General features: G+C 39.0%; 1 protein-coding gene across 3 annotated transcripts in view; it reads left to right on the top strand.

Annotated features, from left to right (window-relative positions):
• The window catches only part of LOC131669972 (alkyldihydroxyacetonephosphate synthase), a 547,494-nt gene that overhangs the window by 304,509 nt on the left and 216,915 nt on the right, over positions 1-26,070 (top strand). For all 3 annotated transcript variants that reach the window (XM_058945216.1, XM_058945234.1, XM_058945225.1), the window contains one exon: positions 18,606-18,695. In XM_058945216.1, coding sequence (XP_058801199.1) covers positions 18,606-18,695 — 90 coding nt within the window. The remainder of the gene's footprint in view (positions 1-18,605; positions 18,696-26,070) is intronic.

Genomic DNA, 26,070 nt, shown 5'->3' with positions numbered 1-26,070 from the left:
AAATCCACCCTGAAAATCAACTCCTAAAATCAGTTTTTTTAATATTTCTCAGCATTGAATGAATATTTTTCAGTAAACTCAACGTTAAAAAATTTCTTATAAAAAGGCGCTTTTAAGGACATAACATTCATACCGAAGGGTTGCACCCCTTTATAATAGGGGTAAATACTCTATTTTTTGTACTGTTTTACGACATGTAATATAGTAAATCAGTTCGAGTGATTTAATAATCGCACTGATAATGAGAAAATACCAAAATTAAATTGACGTGGTTCCAAATTTAAAAAAAAATATATTTAAGAGGTGTTTCACCCCCTAGAAACCACCCCCATCAAACTATCAGGTTAATCCACCTAACCCTGGGATAAACAAGTTTAGTCGTTTGTTATTTCTTGAAATAATTTAATCCTATGCATGAGCGAGCTACCTCAACTAACCAACCTGCCTCTAACCCACCAAACACCATAAACCACCCTTACCGAACCACATGTGGGCTAACATTATATAAATAGCGAAAAATAAATGTACGAGTATTTCTTGAATAACATTCATGTTGCATAACAATATGTCCCAAGTATTACAAATTTTATGTAATAATTATTCTTTTCTTTTTATTATAAATACAAAAAAGATAAAAATAATTAATAACGGCTTATAAATATAAGATTTGGGACTAAAATAAATTATAAATAATTATTAACTATTTTATTTTTTCGAAATTAATAATAACAGTTATAATATCAGTTTTTTTTTAAATATTATACATATTACTTATTATTAATATTATACGTATTACATATAGCTGTGTATAAAAGAGTAATAATAATAGTTATTATTTTCTAAACGTAAAGTTAATTCGTAATAAAGAAAAATAACAAGTAATAACAGTTAAAAGTTATTAATTTCAAAAGTTGAAGTTTAATATAGTTATTATTTCTTTTTTACTCATTTACAATTTGTCAATGAGAAGAGAAATTATAACAAATAATTGATTATATTAATAGTTATAAATAGTTATTATAGTCTCAATTCCTATACTTATAAACTGTTTATTTTTTTCAATTTTCACTTGTGGTTTAGTTTACTTTTTGTTGGTACTTTACTTTGCTGTACACTTTATCTTATTTACAATTTTGTCTTATCAATGTCTGGAAGAAGATAAGTTATATCAAATCTACGCCCCTTACGATAATAAGATGTCCGATACATATTTCATTATTCATAGTAGTTGAAGTAAAGTAAGTATTTAAAAAGTTAAAGTTTTTTTATAGTGCTGGTTTTATAAATAAACTTATTTCTATATTTACATACAAATTTCCCGAACACGAAAATATAGTACATAACAAGAAGAAAAGTTTTTGTCTACTACGTAAGTATTTATGTCACTTATCATACGAGGTGTGTTCGAAAAGTAAGGTAACTTTTCAAATTTCACGGGCAACGTACTTTCGATTATCGATTTTTTTGTTTTGTTATGTTGGTACACTCTTCCCGAACATCTGTACCAAGTTTCAAGTGTATAGCATTTTTTGTTTGGTTGTGAGAGGCGTAAAGGTTATAAGTGTTTTGCGTGCTCGGCGATTTCTTGCTATCGAAAAATATGGATCAAAGGATTTGCATCAAATTTTGCGTAAAAAATAAAATAAAGTGCTCCGAAACACTTGAAATGTTGACGGTGGTATACGGTGAAACTGTTCTGAGTAAAAAAAATGTTTACAAGTGGTACAAACTCTTCCAAGATAGCCGGAAAGATGCCAATGACGAGCCTCGCTCTGGACGCCCAAGCACGTCAACAACTGATGAAAACGTTCAAGCAGTGAAGAAAATTGTTCTGGAAAATCGTCGAATCACTATCAGAGAAGTTGCTGAGGATGTTGGTATATCGCTTGGCTCGTGCCATGAAATTTTTTCTAACGTTTTGGGCATGAGACGTGTGTCAGCGAAGTTTGTTCCGAAATTGCTAAATTTTGACCAAAAGAACCGTCGCATGAGCATCGCTCAAGAACTGTTGAATGACGTCAACGACGACCCAGATTTACTCAAAAGGGTCATAACTGGTGACGAATCACGGGTATATGGTTATGATATCGAAACCAAAGTCCAATCGTCCCAATGGAAGAGCCCAGATGAGCCAAGACCGAAAAAAACACGCCAAGTTCGATCAAATGTCAAAGTTTTGCTCACTGTTTTCTTCGATTACCATGACGTGGTGCATCAGGAGTTCTTACCATATGGATGTACGGTCAATAAACAGTATTATCTTGAAGTTATGCGCCGTTTGCGAGAAGCAATACGAAGAAAACGCCCAGAATTGTAGAAAAACAATTCATGGCTTTTGCATCACGATAATGCCCCTGCTCACTCATCTTTGCTTGTGAGAGATTTTTTGGCCAAAAACAACACCACAATCATGCCTCAGCCACCATATTCACCGGATTTGGCCCCTTGTGACTTTTTCTTGTTCCCAAAACTAAAGAGACCTATGAAAGAACGGAGATTTGCAACGATTGAAGAGATAAAGACTGCATCGCTGGAAGAGCTCACGGCTATACCGAAAAGTGCTTATGAGAAGTGCTTTGAGGATTGGAAAAACCGTTGGCATAAGTATATTGTATCTGAGGGGGATTACTTTCAAGGGGACAACATAAATATTGATAAATAAATAAATATTTTTTCTTAAAAATACAAAGTCACCTTACTTTTTGAACACACCTCGTATATAATTTTATTCAAATATTTTGATTTGTAAACATGTGAAATATAACTGTTAAAAACTTATGATCGAATTCTATCTATAGACTAGTTTTTCTTTTGTCTTTTGTAAAATTATTCAACTACAAAATAGAGTATTTATATCTTGATTTTGATTTAGATTAAAACATGAAGATCAATCCTTTGAACGTAGTCAATTTATTATTAGCATATTTTCAAAGTTTACAAATACCAGATAGTGAGATTAATTTCAAAGAAATTAAATTGTCAGAAAATGTGAAAGAAATATTAATAGATGCCGTGTATGAGTTTAATGATATTGATATGATTGTTGAAGAGACGTTAGATTTTCATGAAGATTATAAAGATACTGATGCTAAAATAATCGAAGATGAAGTTCAACATTACTTTCCTGATCCTGATTTTGCACCAACAAATCAGTGAAGAAATGATGATGAAGAAATCACATTTGATTATAAATAAAGAGCCGTAGAATTTTGGAGGAGCGGAAAAAACAAAAACTTAAAACTGGATACTGTACAACATAGATTCAAAAAAGTTTCATCTATAAGTCAACTTAAACGTTGGGCGAAAACAATTAATAAAAATGGAACTTACCGAGAAAAAATTGCACAAATTTGCCAATACACGGTTAATAATTTAAAAGCCGCTGTTGCAGCTGGTACGATAGTGCATGATCGAGATATACGAAAATGGGCATTGCAAGCTCAAAAAATTGTTGGCCATGAAGATATAAGATTTAAGGCTTCTCAAAATTGGTTACTAAAATTTAAACAAGCTCATAGAATAGTATCTAGAAAAATTAATAAATTTATCACCAAAAAACATTAGAAAATAAAGAAGAACTACAAACTAATGCTGATGCTTTTGTAGCTGATATTATATCATATATACCAGTATAACGTGTGATAAATCACTCGTTATGTCTCTCTTTCTCAGACGACCATATTTATTTATGTACCTATATGCTTATACATATCTATATTCTTTATTTGGTATAATATTAATTTATGTACGATGTCTAGAAGTAGCAGCAGCAGCGGGCAATAGAGTACAAGGTAAGAGAGAGAGAGAGAGAATATATACAATGCAACGCGAACTAGCGAGAGGGAGGATAGACTCGCGTAGGCTTAAACTGAAGGTATGCTCATGTGCGAGAGCAGAGACTGTCGCGCGATAAGAACCGATATATGTTCGGCAGAGAAGGAGAGAGAATGGAGAGCTCTTCCGTAGCACTAGCTTGTTGATCGTGTCCGAACGCGCACGTGTTCTCGCCGGCCGGCTTTCGCATTGCAGTTTGACAACCCTTTTCCAACCTCGACTTGGCCTTGAGCTAACTTGAAGAAGAAACAATCGACTGCAAATCGTGCATCGAGAGTGTTGTGTGAGAGGGCGTGTTGAGTTGAGTGAGTGTAAGGCCGTCGCCAGGTTCGCTACGTTCGAGAGCCAGGTGGGGTTCATCCGAGGCTCCGTCATTCTTTGTAAGTACCTTCTCGTACCTACTGTCTCTCTCGCTAGCTTGTTACTCTCTCTCTCTTTATCGCTGCGCTGCACTCCTTGTAAACTCCTGCGTTATATAAACACCATTTTATCATATATGTGCCTTCCTCTTATTTACACCTGACTCTGCTGCCTCTCACGTTCCCCCATCGATATATTAATACGAAGATTAACTACTTGACCCACGACGCTCCCGCGGGCCTTAAGGCATAACTGGACATCCGGGCATAGCCTCGTGCGGCTACTGCATGCCCGCAACGAGTTGCATATTATATCCTTCGTTCTCTCGCGAAATAGCGCGGGCAAGTAACAACCCCGTTATACCAGAAATCGGCATTGCAAACTTTTATAATTCAGATCAGAGTGGTTTCCAATTAGAAATGCACTCGGGAAGAACATTAGTATTTGACGGAGAAAAGCAGGTGCAATGTCTGGTACAGTCGGTTTCATCGACACACAGTTATACAATTCAGCCAACTATATCAGCAACCGGGAAACTTTTATCACCAATTTTTATAGTATTAAAAAAAAAAGTGGTCAATTCGGTCCCATAGTGGAATCTTCATTATTTAGACCAGAAAATGTGCATGTGGAAGCTTCTAAATCTGGAAAATTAACGACAAGTTAGTATATTTTTGTTTATTATAATGGAATGACATAAAAAAATTGTGGCATTTTTTTATTTTAGATCATTTTAAAAGTTGGTTGAAAGAAGTTTTTTACACAAATGTTGGACCTCAATCCTTACTTTTACTCGACTCTTGGAGTGGACATTGCGATATAGCTGTAAGCGAAACGATGCCGACAAATAAAATTGTTAATATAAAAGAAATTCCCACAGGAACGACAGAGAACCACTCAATGTTTATGGATTTCGTATCTGGAAAAACTTCGTTCAACGTTTATTAGATCAAGTAATTTTGATGAACTATGAAATGAATCTACATTTAAGAAATAACATCATAAAAATGCAGTCTCTTGTCCATAACCAGCTTTCTCCACCAATATATACAAATATTTTTAAATACGCTTGGTATAAAAGCGGCTATATTGCTGAAAAACCAGCTAAAACAGATAACCCTGTTGATTTTAGTTTTGGAGATTCTTGCAATATACATTGCGAAGTAGAAGCATGTAAAAATGTTGCTATAATACGGTGTGTTTGGTGTAAAAGATCATTATGTTTCAAACCCTTTTTCGATGATTATCATTTCTGTAAGAAATTTGTTGAATGATACATTTTAATTTACCAATAAATAAAAAAAGAAAAAGATGAAAATTATTTTGAAAAATCAAAATATATGTAGTATCGCGTACGATGGCTCTTAAGTAAATATATTTATGTATCTACATACGAATATAAATATATATGTTTAGATCTATAAATGATAATTAGACCTCATGTTATTCTCGTGTTTATTTTTAAGAGATATTTCTCGCCATTTTGGTACTATTAAAATAAAATGTATTAAACATATTTTTATTTGTCATAAATTATGTTTGAGCTACAGATATATTTTATCAATAAAAAATGGGATACCCCACGTACGGTGTAGAAATCAATTATTTTAAGAAAAAGCAACTGATAAACTCAATTCTCTCAAAGTTAGTCTATTAGCCTATATTTGGTTGGGTAAGGGTAGTTTATGGGGGTTTGGTGGATTAGAGGCAGGTTGGTTAGTTGAGGTAGCTCGCTCATGCATAGGATTACATTATTTCAAGAAATAACAAACAACTAAACTTGTTTATCCCAGGGTTAGGTAGATTAACCTGCTGATAGTTTGACGGGGGTGGTTTCTAGGGGGTGAAAAACCCCTTAGATATTTTTTTTTTAAATCCGGAAACCCGTCAATCTAATTTTGGTATTTTCTCATTATCAGTGCGATTTTTAAATCATTCGAGCTGATTTACTATATTACATATCGTCAAACAGTATAAAAAATAGTGTATTTACCCCTATTAAAAAGGGGGTTGCAACCCTTCAGTATAAATGTTACGTCCTTAAAAGCGCCTTTTTATAAGAAATTTTTTAACGTTGAGTTTACTGAAAAATATTCATTGGATGCTGAGAAATATTAAAAAAACTGATTTTAGAGGTTGATTTTCAGGGTGGATTTCACCCCTTAAAAGCCCCTATGGGCCAATAAAAAAAACGCGTATCTATTTTTTTTTCAAGTACTACAACATATCCCAAAATCATTCAAATCGGTGAGGTCGGATTGGGGTGGTTCCCTTGTAAGGCCTCTCTAGTTTACTTACTTATAAGTATTGTGATATTCTTGTTTATAGTATATAAGCATTAAAACACTTATGTAACATTTAGAAGGGGGTCAATATTTAAAAACTTAGTTATAAAAGTATGAATGAGATGTACAATTTTCGTAGTTTCGACGTGAAGAAGTGTCAGCGTTAAGTATGCATGGGTGTGCGTCTCAACTGATGCAGCTCGTATACATGAGCGCCGTGTCACTTAACGGCATCCGCTTCCCGGCGCTCTCACTGTATAGTTCATTAGCAACGTTTGAGCCATTTTAACGCATCTTATTATAGCTTAATTAAAGATTAATATAATATATTACATTAATCTGTTACTGAAATATTTTTTGCTTCTCTTATTCTGCATGCTCCTATAAAAAAATTAATAAAATTACACGAAACATTAACGGATAATTATTCATTGATTGCTATATTAATTTCATCAAATTGAAAGTATATAATAGTGATAAAATATAAAAAATTACCCAAAATATAAAAAATAATACGAGAAGTGTAAGGGTAAAAAATTCAGTTGTGAACATGGTTTGATTATGGATACCCCTATATTTCTGTTGACAGAGCGCAGATGAGGTTTTTCTGACAAATGTCATTTACGTATATTTACCAGATATCGAAGCAAACAAACGAGCCTGCTTTGTGGTGTGTATATATTAATTTTTCTGTATTTGAAAAAAAATCGCAAAAATTTATTTAAACTTGTTCAACAATATTACAATTCAAAGTAAACCAATGACGATAAGTATAATATATATTTATTTAGTAGGAATTTATTCCTACTTTGTAATGCCATATCGATAACAACCAAATGTTCCGCTCACTACTATGGACTTAGCATAAATAAGGTGCTTGAGTTGGCATATTTGTTTGCTGTTAAGATTGGCGTTGATTTTCTCAGCATTGGAACGAAGATCAAAAAGCAGGCATGAAATGGTACAAAAAATTTTTGCGCCGACACCCTCAACTGATATGCATTTCGGAGAAAACATCATTGAATAGCGTAAAGGTTTTCTGTAAAACCAAGGTACAGAAGTTTTTAGATCAACTCAGCGTAATGTATAATAACTATCATTTTCCGGCTACACACGTCTACAATATAGACGAATCGAGATTTTCTACTGTTCCAGCAAAAATTGGCCGAGTGGTCACCTTGAAGGGCATACGGCCTGTTAGTAAGGTGCAGGCCGCTAAACGTGGCACCATGATTACCATGACGTTGACAGTCGACGCTAATGGAAATAGTTTTCCGTCTTTTGTCTTATATCCAAGGAAAAATATGCAAAGCTGCTATCTTAATAATGCCTCTTCATGTACGGCTGCTTTTGTAAACAGATCTGGGTGGATGGATCAGCCGGTATTCGGTCGCTACTTGCAGCATTTCATTTTGTTTGCCAAACCAACGCCACCTTCTGCTGGTTTTCTGCTTCTGGATAATCACACCAGCCACCTGTTGGTAGAAGCGCTAGACTTAGCCATCACAAATATCGTGCACATACTTTTATTTCCACCTTGATCTACAAAACTCATGATTTGGCATTCACATCGAAAACGATCAAGTCTGGCTTCCATGCAACAGGTATCATGTCATTCAATTCAGACATTTTCAGTGAATCAGATTATGTTGAAGCTGTCGGATAAACTGCAGAGCCGTTAACTTCAAAGCCATCTACTTCGGGTGCTAAGTCAGTGAGTAATCTTTCGATCTTGGATGACGTCGGTACGTTGCGCGCTGAGACATTGAAGAAACCATTAAATTGCGGCTACAAACCAATGGAAAGCTCGATCTGACTTCTCCGGACGTTCTTTCCGGTTTATAGAAGAAAGTAGATATGCGACATGCTAAACAATCAGTCAATGTACCCAAGGAAGCGATAGCAACTAAGTGCGTCAAACCAACTCCGGCCAAACCATCGGTTAAATACGCTAAGCCAAACGAATCTCCGCTAACTGACGACAATGTGAACTTCTGCCTGATTTATTGTGAGCTTTTACCACATAAATTGACGAACACCAACTACATCAACTGTAACAAATACGAAAAAAAATGTTTTTATAAAATGTTGTTCTAAAATAGTTCGTTCTAAAATGTTAAATAGTTTTTCTAAATTGTAAAATAGTTGTTCAAAAATAGATGAACATTCATTTTGTCTTGGTGATTTTTCTTCAAATTATCCCATTTTCAATAGATGTTGCAAAGGTGTTCACAACCGAACCAAAATAGATTTTGGCTCAAAATGACCAGGTCAAAAAATTAAGAAAAAAGAATTATTTTCTTTGACGGAATCGATTTTGTCCCGTCGTTGGTAGTTAGCTAAGGTATCTAGCTTCTTATGGATACCTATACGAGTATGTCCAAAAAATATGCACTTGGTGAAAAATTACGATCCAAAAATAAATGGGTAACCATAACCAAACTCTTTCCCCTACGATATAAAAATATTAAAAATTTTTGTTTATTCAAGTATAATATCTATACTTGAATATACTTCAAATTTATGCATTTATACAGCAATATGGCTTTCAGTCTTAAAAATAGGAGAAATAATAGCAATACACGAAGCTGAAGATCAAATATTACAAAACATTTATAGACCTATATAATTAATATCAAGTATTGCAAAAATTTTACGTTGTGCTATCACAGTGTCAATCTTTCCACCGTTTGGGCTTCATATATATATTCGTTTCCTTTCTAACGCAAGAAAGTCGATTGTAATTACGCCAACGAGTATTGCATTCTGGGATACCTTCTGGTACGCACACGTGATTCTCAACGCTCCGGTTTACTACACGCTACAGGCTCATCAAGGCTTACGCTCATTTCTTTACTCTTAATGCACCCACCTATATCTTGGCTCCGTAGAGTGTAATCGGATGAGAAACGCTCATGAATAATCTTCGATTATACGATCTTAGTCCTCGCCTGTAGGCCATAAGTTTACTCAGAGCCTTTGTTGTCCATGTTACTGTAGGCGTAGCGTTATTTATATGGGCAATTCTTGGCTATTTCGATTGACTTGTAACCCTTAGGTTACGGATTTATTTTTAATATGGCACAATTGTTGTATACATAAAAGTGAGATTTTTTCCAAATTTTGAAAACGATACATTAATTATATCAAAAGTTACTAACAATTAAAGAAAAATGATAAAAAATTTTCAAACGGCTGTATTTTAAAAACTAATAAAGATATCGAAATCGGATTTTTTTGAAAATACTTATATTGCCTTAAAATTTCGTAATAATTACAACAATAAACAATAAAATTTTTTTTTGAAAGTTATTAACTTTTTGTTAAAACAATTGCTGATATCTCAAAAAGTATATTGTTTTTTTTAATTCTTGCTCTTACATGTTCCTGAGGATTTTTGCTATCGAAAACAATCATAAAATTCAAGGGCCCGACATATTGGAAAGCGTAGCCTTAATCAAAAGAAGACGCCTCAGCATAAGACCACGAAGACGTCCCGCTGCTGTTGCAACGTACACCAGGGCATCTTCTTTTGATTAGGGCTACGCCTTCCGATATGTCGGGCCCTTGAATTTTATGATTGATTTCGATAGCAAAAATCCTCAGGAACACGCAGGAGTAAGAATTAAAAAATATATATATATACTATTTGAGATATTAGCAATTGTTTAAACAAAAAGTTAATAACTTTCGAAAAATAATTTTTATTGTTTAATGTTGTAATTATTTCGAAATTTTAAGGCATTATAAGTATTTTCGAAAAAATCCGACTTCGATATCTTTATTAGTTTTTAAAATACAGCCGTTTGAAAATTTTTTTATCATTTTTCTTTAATTGTTAATATTTTTTGATATAATTATCGTATCGTCTTCAAAATTTGGGAAAAATTTCACTTTTATATGTACAACAATTGTGTCAAATTAAAAAAAATCCGTAACCTAAGGGTTACAAGTCAATCGAAATAGCCAAGAATTACCCATATGTATCTAGAAGGTCAGTTTTGCATCTTTTCCATACCAATAATTATTGCTTTAACAGTCTCGATCCGTAATAAATTATTATTTTTTTTGGTGGTTAAAAACATACTAATCCTCATGGACCTGGGGCGATCGAATATACCAGCGGGCGAACCCGTTGACCCGCTGTCGAACTCTTTCGCCGTGTGACGGATTGGTCGGCCGCCTCTGGCTGATGCTGTTATGAATAACAGCCGAATCATCAGAGCTCACCTCTTACCGTCTAAATCTGCTTTCTCCTGACCCGGCCATTCATTGCCGGGCCAGGAGAAAGCAATATCCACCGTCATCCGTTCTTCAGCGGCGAACTGCGTTAGTATTACTTCTCTCTTTGTTGTCAGGAGCCTCTGTCGTATTCCGTTACGTACCTGTAGGTCTTAGCGTTCGTCACTATACATTCATCCATTCTCTTTCATATGCATTCACGCTCACATTTACTCATAATTTACTTGACTTTCTTGGCCACTATTTTGTAGCCAAGTCCCCAAGAATCTTTCTTCACTTCATCGCATAATTATCTCTAGCAACGACTTTTACTGTCTTTAATTGCAATAGTCAATGCCTTTCGCTTCGTCTTATACGTCCGAGCGAGTTCGCCTGAGTCAGGTTTACCCCTTTTTCGGGTTTGGTGTGCTCTCCTGCGACAAGCGATATAGTTACCACGGAGGTTACTAATTTCGTCCGTCCTCCAGTATAGCTTTCTTTTGTCTCATCTCTTTTTATGCCTGGGCACCGTGACTTCATACAGGTGAGATATCAGTTCCATTGTCTTGTCAGTTACCCATTTCGCTAAGTGCCAACCTTGAAGCTGTATTGGGGCGGCACTTAGCGATGCAAAAGTCTTCAGAAGCATACCCTCGAAACGTGTTGTCTTGTTTGCGTATGTTCCAGTACTTCGGGATCTTACTCTGTTTATTCGTCTCCGTCATGCCTCACTCGACTTCCCTAGCATTTAGGTCATCCACGACCATTAGATCTCTCTGGAGGTCCCTGAGTGCATCCTCTAATGCTTCTGCCTTTTGTTCGAACTGGCGTACCATGCAGTTTGGGCTAACATAAGTGATAACATTCACCTTTGCCCAGACGTAGTTCTCGCCATATAAGAACCCTTCCATACGCTTATTCTTTACCCAAATGGCTGACGTATCAGAGGTGTTCAAATACCATCCGTCCTTTACGTTCAGGTTCTTATACTGCTCGCTAATTATCAGGATCCATGCGTCTCCTTCTTTTGCTATTTGCGAGAGCAGCAATTGAGCTGTCTCGGGGCCTAGGCAAGTTTTCCTATAGCACTTCAATCGTCCTCGTGTCGGCTTCCTACGCTCCTGCAGCGCAGCCCGGTAGACGGCACACGCCTCGGAGCCCGGATTGTGCTTCCCTCCGACATCTGCATCTCAGAGCACAGGAAGCAGTAATGTCACCCATTATATGATATGCAGCTTTTCCTGATATGGCCAGTCGGACCGCACCTTCAGGAGTATCGTCCTCTGTCTATCTCTTTACACTCACATTGCACTCTGCCCATTTGTGTCCGTATCAGAGGCACCAATAGCACTTGCTGACCATCAGTCTTGGGCGACTCGGCAGTTGACCCAGTCGATTTTGATTTGGCCTTTCTTGAATAGCTTCTTCGCGCTGCCCGGGTCCGTTTCGCACACTGCTATACAAATGCTCTTATTGGAACCAGTAATGTGAACTTTGAAAATTCCGGTCCCCCCTGTCTTTCGTTTCAGTGTGTCCGTCACCTCTCGTTCGTCCGTGACGCAGTCCAGGTCCATAATGTTTAGAGCCATGTGCCAATCTCCGACTTCAGTCGTCTCAACGTCTCTGTGTACGTCTTAGATCTTATGGACGTCCGGATCAAGATGGCTCTCTGGGGATCAGGATGGTCCCCGGGGGCCGCCATCCTTACGTTCGGCGGGAGCAGGCACCGCAGTGTGGGCTGCCTCTGTGCGCGCATCTCCGCCTTGTGGAGGCGTCGCCGTAATGTCTGTCACTGTTCATGTCCGTTCCTTTTCCCCCTCTTTCTTTAAGAACACACTACTTCAGCCCGTTCCTTCAACTACCTTCTTAAAGACCGCGGAATAGTTTCGATTTTATTTGTGTGTACAAAAAGTGTTGTGTTGTGGGTAGAAGTAAGTCCTCGAGATTGACGGGACCAATGATCCGTCCCCAAACTCCTCAGTACCAGAGCTCCCCGACAATTCAGTGGCCTTGACAGTTCCTAGCCTCCTCCCTCTTGCAGCAGAGACTCATCCGGTCGCCAATCGGTACTACTACGAGCGGCGAGATTTCGGGCTTTTGCCCTACCAATGTGCTGGGCTGGCTCCCGTGTCAGCTGCGCAGGGTTCCCATTCTATTGACGGTCCAGTAGTGCGTACTGGTATTAACAATTGTACCATCCAGAGTGGAGACACGTACTGGCATGAAAAGGTCGACCATTGACCATCTTTGCCCCGCTTTCTCGATTTTTATCTGCTAGGTCTCATCTGCTTGCTCTATTCTCACCCGGAAGATTCTCGTTTATAGAGTCCCCGGTAAAACGCATCCATGTAGGAGGTTAACCGTTTATAGATCGCCCCTCTTTTCACTCTCGGGCGGTATCGGTTTATAGAACCCCTATTCACCCTGCGGGATATACTTGGACCCGTGTGTGTAAGTGATTAGTGGTTGAAACACATTAGCAAGGTGTTACTATTTTTGCATCATATGTTAGCCGTTTCTACCTCTTAGCTGTGTCCATTATAGCGTTGCTGCTAAGAGCATTGACGCGACGGACAGCGTTTCCAACGGGCACGTTCATGGACGTTGGAAGTTAGCATTTGCCCAGTAAAGTGTAACCGCTCACTAAACCAATCCGGCTATTATTACTATTTTTACCATTATTATTATTATTATTATTATTATTATTATTATTATTATTATTATTATTATTTTCTTTTTTTTCTTTTTACAAGGAGTTGCGGAATCCTTCTTGCGGATCCCCCTTAGTCTTGCTGACTGAGGGATTATGTGGGACTCCCCGAAAAAAAACAGGCCTACCCACTAAACCGCCATCTCCTCGATGTCCTTCCCACAGCCAGGGACTATTTTGATATTACTTCTAACTGGAGATTCTGTCTGTGTTCGTCCGTTCGTGTCGTTCCTTCGTATCTCGTTACGTCGCGTTATTTCGTCTGCTCAGTCATCTGTCATATAGTTTCCGTATAGGTAGCGACTAAGCGCCACCATTCGGGTTCACGCAGCATCACGACCACAATGTTATCAGAGGTGATGCTGCCGACCGTTCCTTCCAGTTCCTGTCTGAGTCTTGTCCAGCGGTCACACGCGAAAAACGTGTGTTCCGCGTCGTCTCGTTCGCGTCCACAGTACTTACAGCCGGGTGTTCGTAGTCTGTTCATATTGTAAAAGTACTGTCGGAAGTACCCGTGGCCCAACAAGAGCAGGGTGACGTAGAAATTTACATCATCAAATTTCCTTCCGAGCCACAGCTTCAAGTCCCGTATCAATTGTCTCGTCCAGTTACCACCTCGTTCCTCTGTCCATCGGCCTTACCAAATGTCGATTGTTCTGTCGCGCTCAGCGATTGCCGCGTTCTTTCGTCCTATGTCCGCGCTACTCCCGTAAATCCTTTTGCGTTCAAAGGCCAGAAGATCCACGGGTATTACGCCAGCCACCACCAAAACAGCTTGCGCAGAGACTGTTCGGTAGAAGCAAGCGATTCGCAGTGCACTCTGTCTCTGTACCATCATCATCGACTTACAGTATTTCTTTGTCTTCAGGAAGTCGGCTCATATTTCCACGCCGTATAGAAGGATCGAATGAGCTATCGCTATTAACAGTCGTCGTTTTCCCGATCTCTATCCCGTCGTATTTGCCATCAGGCGACTCAAGGATTCTCAATCCTCTCTGCCGCTTTCCGGGTTATTTTCTGTATATGAGGCCAGAAGGTCATCTTCGTATATCGAGGGTAACTCCAAGGTACTTGACTTCCCTCCTGGTCTCCATCTCGCATGTCCCCACCCTCATGTGCAGTATCGTCTGTATGCGCCTTCTCGTGAGAAACATCAGTTCCATTTTTTCTGTCCGTGGTCTGTCATCCATCATCCTACTCATCTCATGGTCTTGTTCGACGCCAGCTGCGCCAGTTCGGAGAACCTCTCCGTAATCACCGCTGCCACGTTATCAGCGTAGGCGACGAGGGTCACTGCGAGCGGCATCCCAAGCCGAAGCAAGCTATCATACAAGCCATTCCAGAAGTCAGGTCTCAGTATCGACCCCTGTGCCACCCGAGCGGTGATCTGTCTCGTTACTTGTCCTTCGATCGTCTCATACGTTATCCGTCTGTTTTTTAGGTAATCCTGCACAACCCCAAGCAGGTATGGCGGGATCCCAAAATTGCTTTTCAGCGCCTCCAAGATATTTTTCCTCCTGGCCGAGTTAAAAGTATTCCTAATGTCGAGCGTCATCAGCAACACTATAGGTCGCGCTGCGTGGCAGTATCTGTCTAGTTCCAGGAAAGAGTCGACCACCTTTTGGATCGCTCCAATCGTCGATCGACCCCTCCTGAAACCCAACTGCAAATCTGATAAGCCCTCTCCGGTCTGTATCGCATCCATCAGTCTCGGTATCAGTAATTGTTCAAGAGTTTACCAGTCGTGTCAAGTAAACTCAACGGTCGGTAAGCCGAATGCGTGCCAGGATCGCCCTACCTTTTGGGATAAGAACGAGCCTTGCCACCTTTCACCGGTCGCTGAACGTTCCTGTCGTCAAGCACGTGTACAGGTACAGGTACAGGTCGAGGAGTATCTCCGGTCGTAGACAAGCCACAAGCCGGAGGATCTCGGTACTCCGTTCGGTACCCGTCTTCATCGCATTCGTTGCTCATCAACCATAAAAACGGGGGTCATTTGTGCATCCACGTCATCCATCACGTTTGTCCTAATCGGGTGCGTCGGAAACAATCCGTGGACAATCCGTCCTGCTGTTTCGGCATCTTTAAGTTCCGGTGAGACACGGGCCCCTAGTTTCCCGGTCACGATCTTGTAACCGGTTTCCGAGTGATCCTCGATCACATCCTCGCAGAGCTTCTTCCAGCATCGCGTCTTGCTGTCCCGTATTGCTTTCGTCAGCGTCTTCCGTGATGTTTTGTATATGGCTTGGACGTTTTCCCTTTCGGGTCTGCCCCCTGCCCTTGTCACTCGTCGCCAATTTGTCAGGCATATCCTGCGTAGCTTGGTTATCTCGTTCGTCCACCAGTATTGTGATTGTCTTTGTTGTATCTGTCGACGTTTCGGCATTGTGCTTCTACACAAGATGTCTACTAATTTGGCCGTCTTGTCTGTCAGTCTTTCCGCTCTTTGCCGGCCCGTCAGTTCGGGGGGAATTCGCTCCCCTGGAGCCGGTGCTGCCATTAGCTCTTCCGAAAATTTTCGTCCGTCGAGTCTACGTAGATTCCACCGCGGGGGTTGATGGGTTCTCGTTCGTCTCGTTCCCGTCCGTCCCACCACTTCAAAGACGATATACTGGTGATCGCTGGCTGTGTAGTCTTCGATCACCCGCCATCCCCTCAGCCGTGGCAGGATTCTGTCCGATGTCATCGTTACGTCGGGGATAGAGTCTCCGACACCTCGCCGTCTATATGTCGGCGTATGTCTCGTATTTACCACTACTAGATCGAGCCTTGCGGCCATTTCCAGCAGTAGTCGTCGCGTTGATTCATTTCATTCATTCCCCACTCGGTCGCCCTCACGTTAATATCCCCCGCAACGATGACATCCTCGGGCATGTCCCTGATCCCGTCTTCTAGGAGTGCCGCCTTTCTTTTGAACTCCATCACGGTGCAGTTGGGTGTCAGGTAGACGCTGAGGTCAGTGACAGCGCCAACTGTGACCCAAACGTAGTTGTCCTCGATGCCGCGATTGGAGACTCTAGATTGGATGCCACCCCTTACCCAGATAGCCGTGGTCTCTGTCTCGTTTGTGATGTATGTCTGGGTCGTCCTTCTCCTGTATGGTTCACTCAGGATCAGGATGTCCGCGTCATATTCGTCGGCTATCTAAGGTAGGAGCATGTCTGCTGTCCTAGTTCGATTCAGGTTTCCCTGAATTATTCTGTCCGTCCTCCAACCCGTCCCCTGTACTCCTCCAGCGCGGCCCGGAACGCGGCACACCTGTGGGCAGACCGGCTTGTTTTTACATTCCGTCGCGTAGAGTCCGTATGTGCCACACTTGCGACAGCATTTCGTCCTGTCCTCTCCTGTGCATTCAGCTTTCACATGGCCGAAGCCCAGGCATCTGTAACATTTTGTTACCGTCAGTCGTTTCCGAACGCGGCAATGCATCCAGCCAATTCCGATCCGACCATACCGAAGCAATGCATCGGCTTTCCGCGATTCCAATTCGCAGACCGTCATATATTGCTAAGCGCGGTTCGGACCGAAAATTTGGACTCGGAAGTCCGCGTCTCGTCCCGTCTCTCGTCTGAGCGCGTCCGTCACGTCTTTCGGAGTCGCAACGCAGTCCAGATCCATGATCTCCAATTGGACCTTGGAGGTCATGGCCTTGACTTTGCCCGCTTCTCCGATCGTATCTTGGATCTGTCGTCCAAACATCTCTCGTCCGTCCGGCTTGTCTGCGTCTACCTACCGTACTATATCAGAGTACGTCGTGTCCGTACCCGGCTTGATCAAGACAGCCAGACCCCTTTTCTGGTAGGCCGGTCCGCTTCTGTCAGACCGATTCTTTGCGTCCGTTTTCTTTTTTGTCTTGTCTGATCTTTTTCGTGTTACCGTCTGCCAGTCCTTGGTCGGTTCCGTCGTCGGTGGCCTCTTTTGTGAGGGCTCTGGCGTGGTTCCGATCGACGAATGTTTTCATTTCATCCGTGGCGTTTCTTCGTTATTCTCCACTGTCGTGTCTGTATTATTGTTGTCTTGGGGACGTCTTCCTGAAACTGTGTCCGGTCGTTTGTGCAACGCAATATCCACAGTCTCGAGAAATGTCTTAATTCCCATCTTCACTGTCATGTTCATGTTCTTTAGTACGTTTACTGCTTTGGCCATTTTCGTCGCCGTCTCTTGTATGAGCCACAGTAGTTCCATCATGTCTCGTGTGGTATCATTTGTCATTGTGGATGTTTGTTCTGTCGTCGGTTCTTGGCTGTCAGCGGCAGAGGCGTAGCTCACCCTGCTGCCGCCGTTCGACACGCTGTCCGTCCTCTGTCGTCTTGGTAGGTTCAGTAGGCTCTGGTTCGTATTGTTGTGTCGTGTCGTCCTCCTCTTCCACGTGTACAAAGTGCATTATTATTATTATTATTATTAATTGTTACTAATACGCTAATGTATTCTTTCAATTTATTTTCCTTTTCACTTGCATGTAGTCCTGATTTTCTTTCATATATTCAATTGATATCTTCACGCGGCACAAGAGTTATTGAAGCATTTGTACCTCTCTTTTTTTATTTATATAATTGAAGTGAAAATAAAAAGTAGAGAAATGTCTTAAGCTGTCTATGTATTTGTTTTAGCTATCTATGAGTATGAATAATCATGAGGTTATTTGTTACAAGAGTAAAATGAATTAGAAATTCAAAATGATTAATTGTTCATTAAATGGAATCGTTGTTATCGAGATTTAATAAAATGAACCAAAGAGATGCAAAATTTTATATCTTGGTAAAAATATCAAATAAATAACTAAATATTTAATATTTTTAATAATTTAAATAAATAAAACAAAAATATGAAGTTTACATAAGATAATACAGTCTCATTTAATAATATTTCAACTATTAATATGGAATTATATTTTTCCAACCTATACTTAACAAGCCCCCTACATATTAATATAATCTTCGTAAAATATTGTCTAATGTATTGATATTATAATTATTCATTGTATGATTTTATTACCTTCTTATAACCGGTTTGAGAAGATTCTTAAAATTCTAACAAGACATTGTGTTTTATAATTTCGTCTGAGCTCTGAACTCATCGCTTAAATTATAAAAAGGTGCCTTGAACTATTTTTGTTAGTTATTTGAACAAACATTTTATACATTTCATCTTGTAATTCTTCAAATAAATTACATTCAAATAATTTTTATTTACAGACAAGAACTTCTCAAATGGAATGGATGGGGTTATAAAGATTCTGCCTTTATACTCAATGAGAAAGATATTATAAAATTTACAGGCAACAGGTTAGTTGAAAATTTAAATATTGTTTCCTTAAAAAGAAGTTTTGTTTGCACTTTTTTGAACATTTTTGTTTTTTCACTATAGTCTTTGTTTTTACCATCTTAGGCTTCAATCTTGGTTATTTTGTAAGATTTATGTATTTTAAATGTAGACAATAAATATTTGTTGAATTATTATTCATTAAAAATTAAGGAAAGAAGATAAAGTTACATATGTATGATGTTATCGTCTGTATATGTGGAATATATTCGTATATATTCCTTTATATATTCGTGCTAGCGTTATTCTTTATTATCTCGTGGGTGGCATCCTTCAAAGTAATCCCCACTTGATTGAATAACACGGTTCCATCGATGTTTCCACTTTTCACTTCAATTTGATTATATCAAACAATTTATTGTAGTTATATTAATCCCTGTATATTTATACTCATGTTTCTACATGAGATAAGTGAGAGTGGAGAGACATGCGAATACGCAGGAACTCACTTGACTTGCGCGAGTAAGACGAAAAGAGAGAGACAAGGATAGCCGCGTCATAGCGACTAGCCGCTCATGCTGATTGGTTGATACGAGACGAAAATGCGAAAGCGAGCTTGCGAAGCGGCAGAGTAGCTTTTTCGATACGATGACGAGCTGACGTCTGTGTTTTTTGTTTGTCCTTTTTTCCACGACACACCGGCTACAAAGAGAAGGGAAGGAAGTTATCTGTTCAAGTACGAATTCTGAGTTAGAGCTTCAGAGTGACTATTGTTGCGACGACGCATCGGTGTCAAGCACGAAAAAGATGATTCAGGGGTGTAGTGGCAGTGAATCAGTGGTGTAGTAAGAGACGATTTATCACATGAGACATCACACCTGCGCTTTAGGAGAAGACCGTACGTGCGTATTTAATCCTGCGTGGATACTCACAACGAAGTCCTCGACAAACATAACTCGAATACTTGCGTTAACGCACAATTTGTAAGTACCGACCCGATAGTTCTCTTTCTCTCTCTCTCGCCCCGCTTGTCTTAATGCTCCTTTATTAAAGAATCTTTGTCGATTACCGATCTGCGCATACGTTGTTGTTTTATTTCGAATGCCTTATCTTTTTGCGCCGATCTTTATTAACGTACCATCGAAATTCGCGCTTTTCAACTGTCACAGCGAATCCACGCCGTTTCAGCCATCCAGTAGACGACGCAAATCTACCCTAGGTTTCCAGCTGTATTTGTGCCTTTCGTATTTAACGCTTTCTGTTATGTTAACGGGGTAAACCGGGCTTACCCCGTTATAATATTTTACAAAGAAATAAATTTTATTTCACTTCTCATATACATATACAATTAGTTCATACAGTTTTGACCATAAGGCTTGTAATCTTTATTTTTTTATAGACGATTCTACCATTTCTATGCCTGTTTTTATAAAAAATATTTTAAACAAGTCAAAAATAGTACGAAAAATATTTTTCCTAATAGAATACTAAAATAAAGTTGATGTTATCAAAATTATCTTCCAAACTAACATCCAGAATTAAAAAATTTCCCCCAAAAAAAGTTTTCTAATATTCTACAGGTTTTAATTAATAATTAATTATGGATTACACTGTGCATTATTTGTAGTATAAAAATACAACTACTACGTATAGTTCCAACAGCGAGGTTTGGAACCTTTATTTTTATCATTGAACATTATACTTTTTTCGTACTTATTTTTATAAAAAATAATTCAGAATCAATCTAAAAAAAGTGAGCAATATTGTATAAAATGTAACGGACTGCGCAATTAATAAATATAATATTTCTGGAGTCTCAGCCTGTTGAGCTCCAAATCGCGGCGCGTGCGCAGAAGCGCAATCGACTATCGTTGAGTGCATCGATTATAGAAGAAAAAGAGAGTAAACCGACATAGTCAGTATAGCTGACGCGCTCATTCGATCGGACACATTTACTAACCTCGGAAAAACATACAAAATTAAAAGTTCGTTGTGAGTGAGAGATTTCGAGGGAGACATCAACAGTAAGAGTAACAACTGCAACAGTAACTAAGCAGAGGCATCATCGTCGGCAGCAGAGCCAGCAAGTGTCAGCAGCAGAGCCGACGTCATCCAGCAAAAGGCGGCTTCTGACGATCGAACGACCAGCCGGCGCTCGAAGCCACGGCATCACATCCAGGCAGATCTTTGCTGACGTGCCAGATACACACCTTCTCCCAGGAGATGTTTAGAGTCACGGCTAGTTATCGTGACCCATTGCACAAGTAAATTTCGCGATTTGATAAATGTAACGCGTTGCGAATAGCGAAATTTCTGCCCTTAGTCCGCATTGAATTGTTTCCCTCTCTCAATCAGATTTAGTTTGTTAAGTTTATTATCTTCATTGTTATTGCGAACAAATCTCTCGGCCACACTTTCCTTTGTTATCTGATTTCATTTGAGACAATATATACGTTTTTTGTACCAGATTCTAAGTTGTTCTTTGTGTAGCACATGTTGGCTCGATTTACCTAACTTTCCTCTTTTCACGACTTTCAGCACACTTAGCTAGCCAGAACAAGCTGCTGGACTCCGAGTTGGCGTAAACTCGGCAATGAAAAACATTTAAATAAATAGCTGACGGCGGGTGAATTTCACCCAATATTCACCCCGTTACATGGCGCCCTACGGTCAGTAAAACCCACACCGCCGAGAAAGTCGAGAAAATTCTCAAAACAAAGTATTTTTGCCGAGAATCGCGTGCGCGGAGAAAGAAGCTCACGCTTTGTTTATGTTTTGGTTCAGGTGAGAGTGAGTTAACGCGCGGAGATCGGAGCGAAAGACAGGCTCACTCCAAAGTATTGACTCTGTCGCATTATATACAAGTGTGTATAATACATATGCTTTCCGGTCGAGAGCAATAATAGTAGGCGACATAGTCCAAGGAAAAGATTGCAGTAACGGCTAGCGCGGCTAGAAGTGCGAACAGCCGAAATTTGTTTTTTGTAAAGCTGCGCGCATAATAAGTAGCGAGCTAAGGGCTTAAGGCCGGCACACACCGAGCGGCGACTTTAGGCCCAATCCACACAAGGGATTGGAATTTTAACTTTTATTGCTAATTTCTGATTTTTACGAGGAAATTTTTCTAAGCGAAAATTAGTGATACTAGCGGTTTGAAAAAAATTGTTTTTTATTATTTTTTAATTTTTTTGTTGACGTGTTAATTTATCGAGATTTATTTTTTTTTGCTGCATGCTACGAGCCAAAATTTTAATTTAGATTAATTTTTTAGAAAATCCGCTGCAATAAATACGCGTGATATTTTTTGTTTGTTTCTTTTATTTATACAAAATTTTTTATTTTTACATACGAAAAATATTTTATTGTATTTAATTGTTTTCCCGTGAGTGCTATTGCGGAGTTTAATTGTACATTATTTTTTTTTTTTTTATTAATTTGAGAACTGGCATGTTCGATGTTGCTACAATAGACTAAGCGAACTGGACTAGCAAAGAGTGCGCACAATTGAGACTAGAACGGCCGGGCCAGCAAACAGCTGATGCCGGGCGATAGATAGGCTACATTGTATAATTTGTGGCAGAAATAAGGTCGTACTCACGAGCTCCGCGTTCAAGGTTAGCAAAAAGATCGCTAAGGCGCACATTAAATTGAAAAGCCGAAAGATTTCATTTAGCGTTTGCTCCCACTTGGGGTAATAGGAGACGTCTAGTGTCGATTAGGCCAAAAATAACAAGCGCCTCTTATACCCAGCGGCATCGAAAATGGCGACACGAAAGGAAAAATTGGACGAGTGGGCATCGCAGCTCATACAAAATAACGTATCTCGGTCAATACAAGTCTTCGAGGAGATAATGCACGCCGCTCCAGCAAGGGCCAACAAAGGACCCAAAGTCACCAGCTAGACCATACCAGCCTCGATGTTAATGAAATAGAGATGGAGACCACAGACGGCGTCAGGTTCAAGGTCATCAGTGAAGTGGCACAGTTGATGCAAGATCTGATCAGAAGGATCAGAGACTCGTCGTAAGTCGTCCAAGAATTCAGAAAAGGATCGTGAGAACCTGGCTGAGGTCCTGAATGTAGTCGAGCGGCTACAGAAGTTATACGGTATACGAGTCTCGGGAACGCGCCATTAATGAGGTGGTCTACAGAATAGGGGTTATTGAAAATGACGTCGACTTTGTCGTGGTATATACGATGCTCAAACTTGTACTGCTGGTACTTCGGACACGACATGATTCTAGATACAAACCTCCACTATCTAACAGGTAATCTAAGAACCTAATACTTGAATATCGAAATTCGCCCTTTGTAATGTGATTTTCAAATCATCATCAATCATCTGTTAGAAAATCTTTTAAATAAGGCATTTCTCATTTACCATAATCACATAACTCAAGTACTCTAACGCGTGTGGCTCGTATTCGGAACCAAACAACGTATTCATCAGACGTATAAATGTTGCGGGTGCATTCACTAACTCGAAGATCATTTAGTTGCATTTTCACAGGCCGCATCAGTGCACTGAAAGCCGTATGCTATTTGCTCTTTTCCGCCATAGATAGCTGCAGGTGTACACTTTTTCGTTCTTGCACCTTGAACTTCAATCATATGTACAATTAGATTTATCTGCGCTGAGAATTTCTTCGATACCATGCGTTCCACTAACGGCTCCATCCGATTCCATTCTAGGTCCTGCAGGACTGACGGTCTTGCCATCTGTGCCATCAGCTTTGCCACTCCGTAGTTCGACCCGATAAGAAAAGCGATTTGACAGTGCTTCTTTTGCACAAACGCATGTCAATCACCTCGTCCTAAACTTAGTTAGTTAGCAGCTCCTATTAGCAGCTCCGACATCGACAAAAGTTTACGTTCTTTCATGAGGTCAGCCCCGTTTCATATGTTCTCGAGCCAAATTAAATCTGTGCTCGCGTTGCCTTCACCGCCATCTTCCTTTCTCTGACTATCCTTCTAATGTCTCACGTTATAGATTATAGATTCATCGAAATTTGACTTTTCCATGCGATAGACTGTTAATTAAATCTAGTCGCTTCAGTATTAGGCCTGAAAAGTTGTTTTTGTCCACTTCCGCTCAAAGACAATGTCGGCTCAGGGATTATGTGATCTGCGCGGCAGCTCACGAAGCCTGCTGATAGCCTGATGTTAGCGTACTTTACATTAATACTTTTCAAGTGATGTTTGCGTTTTCTGTGTCGATCGATATTTCTATCATTTTTAATCTTTGATTGATGATAGTATATCGGCGTTAGATTGTCTAATTTGTTGAGCATAAATTTCCAACTAGTTGTGTCATACTTGAGACATTCTCGCTTGAACTCAACAGTTCTAGATTTATCACGAACCCTCTTATTCATAAAATTAAATTTTAAACTAGTATTACAAATTCAAATCAACGAGTATTTCAAATGTTGTTTCACCATTGAAATTGCTGTATTGCTGGAATTATAACTATAATATATAATGGAACTATAATAATATATAATATAATGGAATATATAATATATATAATTATAACTATAATATATAATATATAATATATATTATATATATATATATATTATATATAATGGAATTATCTATTGCTGGAATTGTAACTACGAAGTATGTTCAAAAAGTAAGGTGAATTTTTAAATTGGACAGGCTACGTAGATTCGATCATCGATATATTTTTTATTATGTTGGTATACATGTTCCTCAGATATGCTCACAGTTTCAGCCAGTTTGTCAGTTTACTATTTTTTTTGCGAGACAGAAACGTTAGACGTGTTTTCTGTGCTCTGCGATTTTCTGCTGCCGAAAACAATGCATCAAAGAGTTTGCATAAAATCTGAGAATCAGAATTTTTTTTTATTTCTGGTACAGATCTGAGCTGTTGTTACACTAGAAACTTACGAATAAAGAAGAGAAGTTTTTTTATTATGATTAAAACTTAAAGTATCAAATTTACAAAAGTAACAGTCATTATGGTGATTTCTAGGTTCACGCCATATTGTTGGTTGAAGAACAACTTCGGTTTTAGTTTTATTCCAGTTTTTCAAACTTCGGCGACAGTCTTCACAAATATATTTAGGAACTAATGGTTTGTCTAAATTCTTCATAGGTGTCTCGTAACATTCTTCAAACTGATCTTTAATGATATCAGTGATTGATCGACGAAGTCGAACTACCTCAAATTTACCGCAGGTATTATAAAAGGAATCGATTTTTCCTTTACATAGAATTCTATATGCTGACATTTTCAATAACTTATAAGTTAACTAGGAAATCATGAATAATATTATAAACTTATTCTTATAACGAAATGGGTAAATATAATTGAATTTCTAGAAGACAAAGTAATAATAAAGATCAGTAAAAGTACTGCACTTAGTGTTACATGAGAAATAATAGAAAGTATTTAATTCCAGTGATTTTACTATTAGCCTGCCGCTTAAACACGATCTCTAACACGGATGAAAAGTAAAACACAAAAACTTGGAGTTTTCAAGCAGTGTTAAAACACGAACAATATTATAACGAATGTAACGGGGTGTATTAGCTAGTAAAATAAGAATTTATTAAAGCACAAACTCCCACAATGCAGAGCTAACCGCTGCTCCGTTAAATAAGTATGAGTACACGTGTATTGGCAGTTACGTTTGATACTGTCGTTTCAGTATCTTCTTTTCAACAAAGTTGAACTCACCTTAAGTCACCTGACTTGTGACACTCGATCTATCTTAAGTGTGAGTAACCTAATGCTTATTCTACCTAATCCCCTAGATAAAATCAGTTTAAAATTTAATCCGTAATAGATCCGTTAAACTACTTGGAAACGAAATGACGTAATGCGGCGAATAAAATTAATATCGTTTATGATTAGAAAATTTACAGTCTTCGAAAGACGTAAACGTATGATCAGCCGTAATTGTTTATCCAGTAAAGTCAAAGGTGCTCCTGCGGGAACAAGCTGTGCTACCTCGCTCACGAACAATTGTTGCTCCAACAAATTCTGCTGCTCGCTTGCTGCTGTGATACTGCTGCGTTTGATTACTTCCTCGTTAACACTTACACACGTATCAAAAATTCTAAGAAAACTTTTTATTGAAAACGGTGAAACACAGTGAAATCTATTTGGCGGTATTATCTAAGTAACAGCTGAGGCTTATAAAAACTTTTAAACTCTCGTGCGCCCTCTCTCTATCTTAGTCGTTCGCTCTAGCATCGCGAGTGTACCGAATCGCGAACGGATCGATTAATCGAATCTACTACCGTGGCACGAATAATATTATTTTGTGTAAAAAATGGAATGAAGTCCTTCAAAATACTTGAAATATTACCAGTGGTATACGGTGACTCTACTTTAAGTCAAAAAAATGTTCACAAGTTGTATAAGCT

Source organism: Phymastichus coffea, unplaced genomic scaffold (assembly GCF_024137745.1).
Source record: "Phymastichus coffea isolate CEN01 unplaced genomic scaffold, Cenicafe_Pcof_1.1 PCOF00008, whole genome shotgun sequence".
NCBI classification, from domain to species: domain Eukaryota; kingdom Metazoa; phylum Arthropoda; class Insecta; order Hymenoptera; family Eulophidae; genus Phymastichus; species Phymastichus coffea.
This window is presented reverse-complemented; position numbering and strand designations above follow the sequence as displayed.